The sequence below is a fragment of the Chrysochloris asiatica genome, unplaced genomic scaffold (genome assembly GCF_000296735.1).
Source record: "Chrysochloris asiatica unplaced genomic scaffold, ChrAsi1.0 scaffold00188, whole genome shotgun sequence".
In the NCBI taxonomy this organism is placed as follows: domain Eukaryota; kingdom Metazoa; phylum Chordata; class Mammalia; order Afrosoricida; family Chrysochloridae; genus Chrysochloris; species Chrysochloris asiatica.
Window position 1 is genome coordinate 1,205,161 of NW_006408706.1, and position 6,057 is coordinate 1,211,217.

At 36.1% G+C, this 6,057-nt stretch overlaps 1 protein-coding gene across 1 annotated transcript; it reads left to right on the forward strand.

The window, feature by feature from the left end:
- Positions 1-385: 385 nt before the first annotated feature.
- On the forward strand, positions 386-3,371 carry LOC102830657 (uncharacterized protein C4orf32-like). The gene is made up of 2 exons (XM_006872254.1): positions 386-499; positions 3,126-3,371. The coding sequence occupies exons 1-2, from the start codon at positions 386-388 to the stop codon at positions 3,369-3,371; spliced, it is 360 nt and encodes a 119-aa protein (XP_006872316.1).
- Positions 3,372-6,057: the final 2,686 nt, after the last annotated feature.

Below are 6,057 nucleotides of genomic sequence, written 5' to 3' on the forward strand. Positions count from 1 at the left end.
CAAAAGCACCACAAAAGTAAGGTATAGCAGAAGTGCTTTCTTAAAGATTCTAGTCAAGAAACCTCATGAAGAAGTTTCACTCTACAACATACATGGGACCACCATGAGTTGGGATTAACTCAGTGGCAACAGGTTTGGTATTCTGGGGTGATGGTAAGAACATGTTAGAAATACAAATTTTTTACTCCAGATTTACTGAATCAGAAACCCCAATGGACGGGGCCCACCAATCTTTTTAACAAGTCCTCCTGGTAATTCTAATATATTTTAAACTGTAAAGTAGAAATAGCAACAGCCAGAGCAGCTATCATTTCTAGAACTGGAATTTCTAGAACTGAAACGATGGGGAAATGACTCTCTGGAGCTGAAATTGAGAATTCCAAGAATGGGGCACTGCTTGCCGGAGTTTATGGCTCTGAACTCAAAGGACAGACCCACAGACCTGGGAACCGTACATCTGAGCACTCATGAGTTGGAGCTGGTGTCTCGAGATGGCCTAGTGAGATTAGTTCTGCAAGTGCTCAGTAACCCCTGTTGAAATCAGCTGCTGCTATTTGAAAGGCCTAGATGATACAATCTTGCTTGCTGAAAGTGAGGAGGACTTAAAACATTTACTGATGAAGATCAAAGAACACAGCCTTCATTATGGACTACATCTCAATATAAAGAAAACAAAAGTCCTCACCACTGGACCAATAAACAACATTCTTATTAATGGAGAAAAAATTGAAGTTGTCAAGGACTTCCTTCTTGAATCAACTATCAACACTCATGGAAGCAGCAGTCAAGAATTTAAGCGACGTATTGCATTAGGCAAATCTGCTGCACAAGACCTTTTTAAAATGTTGAAGAGCAAAGATGTCAGCTTGAGGACTAAGGTGCGCCTGACCCAAGCCATGGTATTTTCAATAGCCTCATATGTATGTGAAAACTGGACAGTGAATAAGGAAGACCGTAGAAGAAATGATGCTTTTGAGTTATGGTATTGGAGGAGAATATTGAAAGTGCTATGCGCTGCCAAAAGAACCAATAGATCCATTTTGGAAGAAGTACAGCCAGAGTGGTCCTTGGAGGCCAAGATGGCCAAGCTTCGTCTCTCATACTTCGGACATACTGTCAGGAGGGACCAGTCACTGGAGAAGGATATCATGTTTGGTAATGTGGAGGGTCAGAGAAAAAGAGGAAGACCCCCAACAAGATGAATTAGCCAAGTGGCAGCATTGAGGGACTCAAGCATGGCAACAGTAGTGAGGTTGGTCCAGGATCGGGCAGTGTTTTGTTCTTCTCTGTGCATAAGGTCGCTATGAGTTGGTACCGACTCAATGGCACCTAGCAACAACAACAACAGCTGCTGGAGTGAAGAACTGTTGCTAGAGTAAGATTGAAAGGGTCAAGAAACCCACAGGAAGTAAACAAGAAAGACTAAACCCCTTCTTCTTTCCCTGCATTGTCTCTCTAGTACCCCTCTACTGACAAAGTCAAATAAAAGTAAGAAATGTTCTTAAGGGTGGCTTTGAAGCTGATAGAAGTTGTCAAAGACTTCATAGCTGGCATGGTGACCATAATTTTAATAAAACTGGAAGGTAATAGATTAGTAACTATTCTTGGCTATGTATAGTTGAGCATACATATACATTTTCTAAGACACTGATTTTTAAGTGAGCTTATGGATTACATACAAAATTATCCCTGTTTGAAAACTACTTGTTTCTTCTTACAAGAAGCACTTAAGTAGAATTTGGACAGGAAGCTATGCAATGCCTACACTGATACCTGCATTTCAAACTAGCTTCACTACTTCACTAACTCCAGACAAGTTCAGAAATTCAGAATTCAAAATTATAGTATGTATGAAGAGATTTACATAGGATTTCTACAGTAACAAATTTTAGGTTTTATATGCTATAGTTTTTTTAGGTGGGTTTTTTTTTTCATCTTTTTTTTTAGTATACCTATGAATTTTTCCAGGAGTCCTGGTATTGCGCTGTAGGATAAGCACTGGACCACAAGGTCAGTTTGAACTGCAAGGTCAGTAGTTCAAATCTACCAGCTGCTCCTCAGAAACCCTATACAGAGTCGGAACCGACTTGACAGCATGTTAACAACAAAAACAACATAAATATTTCCTAACAAACTAGTCACAGCAAATTAAAAGGTTATACCTGAGACAAGGTAAATAGTAAATCTTTGCTGAATCACTGAGAAGAGAATAGATTGGAGTGAAGGCTGAACGATCACAGCCACAGTGACTGAGGATCACTCAATACTAGCAGCAAGACATGCTTCTGTCAACTCTTCCTGAACGTCTCAGTATCAAAGGAATGGACTAAGAAAAAGAGCTAGCTTCCCAGTACAAATCAATCAGGGGGCTGCCTCAATGAATAGGAGAAAGGGGAAAAAACCAAATTACTGTAAGTCGATTCCAACTCGTAACAACCAGATTATAGAACAGAGTAGAATTGCCCCATAAGGTTTCCAAGGCTGGTATGGTGCTGGAATAAGCACTGGATCACAAGGTTGGTGGTTCAAACTCAGCAGTCACTCCTCAGAAACTCTTTACAAAGCCACTATGAGTGGGAACCGACTCCATGTCAGTTAACAACAGTCATCTTTATAGAAACAGACTGCTTCGTCTTTCTCCTGTGGAGCAGTTAATGAGTTTGAATTCCCTTTCAGTTCACAGTCAAGCTCTTAAGGGCTACACAACCAACCAGGGTTCCTTCATAATATAGAAAGGTGGAAGAAAATGTTCTTCTGAAATTGTCATCACTAACAAGAGAAATGCAACACTCTTCATTTAAGTAGCCACCTTTATGCCATTCCAGGAAATTCATGTATGGACATGAATCAGTTACTTTCTTCATCATGTAAATTAATATTCTGGTAATTAAGATTCCAGTCATTAATGGTTGCACAGAGCTCAGCGTTTTTCATGTTCTCGAAAGGTAGTAACAGCCATAGTTGTTTGGAAAGTCAATTAAAAGAACCATTTTCATTGTATTAAGTTAACAAGTATTTATTGATGAATTTGATGAGGTGAAAAAATATGAATGAGTCATTATTTCTTAAAGACATTCACATATTTCTTATTTTATGTCTTGTTTTGTCTTGCTGCCGTCTCAAAGGATATTAAAGAATCACAAAACCACACTGGTGAGCCTGCTGGAGATGACTACAAAAAGATGGGAACACTCTTCGGTGGACTGAACAAAAGTCTTATCAACATGGGCTTCACCAGGTTGTATTTTGGAGAACGAATTGTAGAACCAGTAATCGTGGTTTTCTTCTGGGTTATGCTCTGGTTCCTTGGCCTGCAAGCCCTTGGACTAGTTGCTGTTCTTTGCCTTGTCATTATTTATGTGCAACAGTAAAACATGACTGGATGAACTGTTGTTTGACATTTCATACTGATTTTATGTAATTGATGGATTTACATATTTCAGTATATGTATAAGAGTTGAAAATTTTTACCTTGTTTTAAATTGTCTGTGCTATTTTTTAAATTTAATTTGTAAATGGATTTTGTCTAAAATTAAACTTCATTCTTGATTATTATAGGGTTGAATATATAATTTGTAGCTAATTTAAAATTCTGGTTTCATTAATGTACTATGTGTTCACTTTTAAATACCCCTGCCTTCACTCCAAATCTTAAATTTTAATACCACCAAAAAGCTAGCAAGAAAGATGAAAGATAGGAAATTTTAATCATTGAATACTGTTCTTGTAAAGACCTTCAATAAAACATTTTAGAAGAAAGATGAAACAAGGCGCTAAAAATAAGTCTTCATTGGATAATTGCTCACCATTCACTCCCACCTCTACCAAATAATTTCATATTAATTGGGCATTGTTCCTGCTCAATCCAACCAAAACAGAATAAATGACAATTATCATACACTACTTTAATATCGTGATGAAAGTAAAGCTAGCATATTTTCTAAATATTGAAATATATGTATATTTATTATGACTGGGGAAATTTTCCTAGTTTAAATATAAGTTTTTTATAAGGTAAAACTTGGGCCTGGATTCACTTCAGTTTATTATTTTAGATTTCAGAGAATTTTGGTGCTAATTACTTTTTGTGAATTTTTTTAAGTCTCAGAAGCTAGGTCCATAGTTGGTTGCACTCTATGGTAATGCTATATTTTCTTGTATCTGACAAGCTGCATATTTTTTCCTAGAGAGACATTTCCAGTGTATTTTTTCTAAAACTTTACAGTTTTATAGTTCTTTTGTAACAGTTATTCTGAAATTTAAAACAATGTATTCCTATATTGACATGAGTTTTTGTTTGCCCCTAAAGTTGATTTGTTTTTGACTGAAATATTTTACTATTCTTTTAAGCAAAAAAAAAAAAAAAAAAAGTTCATTTTGCTTTATATCTGTATTGAAATTACAGATTACACATATTATTACAGTATAAAACCAAATGCTTAAATTGGGGACTTAGTAGTCAATTGTACTAATATTACTCCTAGGATAAAACCAAGTAGGTAATTGGCTAGCCATGTTACTAATATGTCTCAATACAGCATTTTTAGATCTTTTGTTGAAATGATCGCTCCTTTAAATACACTTTGGTAGGGGAAAATAGTTTTAGTGATATTTTGCTAAAGAACATAAAATCTTTACACACTCCTCTTGAAGGCTATCTATATAGAAGAGGGAGATACAGTTAATTATCTAAATTAAATCAATGAAACTGGGACAAAGGAGCATTTTCTCTCTTGTAGCAGGTTTCTTACAGAGTGCTTACTGTTCCACTTTGTAAAGCTTTTGCCCAATTCTGTTTAAAAAATGTGTTCTGCAAGTTCTTCGATTTCTGGAATTAGACCATTCTAAACACAAACACTTGTCAGAGGGCACTAAGGGGTATTTTGTATTTGTATAAATACCGGCCTTTTAAATTTTGACTTTTGAAAAGCAACAGACTTTGTATTATATCATTGTGTTTTTATTGGGTTTGCAATATCTTTATAGTAAACATTATGTACTCAGCCTAAGTGCAAGCTGTTTGAAAAGGTGTTTTCATTTGTGTACAGGAGAGTTATAAAAATATTAATGAAAGATTAGTGAGAAGTTTTTCTATCTGCATAAAAGATTAATAAGTACATTCTTTTCTGATGCTCCCAGGAATGTTAATTTCCCTTTGAAATGCAAAGAGTGTACATACTAACAGTTTGGTTCCAACAGTGCCTACTATTGAAAATGGTTTTAAAATAAGTGTTTCCAATGATTATTCAGTAGGCTGTCTACACTGTGCATCTGCACACTGCTGTTTAGGGCAAGTATTAAATTATATAAAGAAATGAGACAATCTGCTATTCTTTCTACATATATTATTGGTGCAAGAAACCACTAAGTATTTGCTTTGCTAAGGATAAAACAAGTAAACTTTATATGATAAAGATAAAATCTTTTTCTTTTATGAATTTTATTTGAATGTAGAGTAAGCTGATATTCTGAAATGGAAAGAAGCTGGTGATTTCTTGGGTTCATGATATAAGAGATTAATTGACTGACAATTATTCTCAGCCATTTTGATCTCTGATGCAAGCCAATTTTAGAAATTATTATTAATTATAAAGATATAAGTTACAATGCTAAGATTATTAGATTATTAATAGATACTCACCCATGGTGTCCGCTGGCAATTCTAAGAAGGGTCAAGACCTACAAACTGACTATAGATAAGTAAATCTAGTTTTCTTCAAGTAGAAGCTTGAATAAGGTGTATGTGTATCTAAGTTATGGCAGGTATGACACGTGCCACTTGAAGGGAGACACCACTGAAAGGTTTTTGTGAACCATCTCAGTCCCCACCACCAGCTGTGAGAAGTCATCCCGCCAGTTAAAATGAATACTTTCCTGTATGAGACCCTCCTGTGGCACTTTGGGATCAACACTGGACTGCTAGCCACAAGTGTGGTGGCTCAAACCCACCAGCTGCATCTTGAAAACCTTCTACAGGGTCACTATGAGCCAGAACTGACTCGACAAATGCACAGAGGCAGACTATGCAGTCTTGCTCTGCTGAGTGAAGAAAGAGAA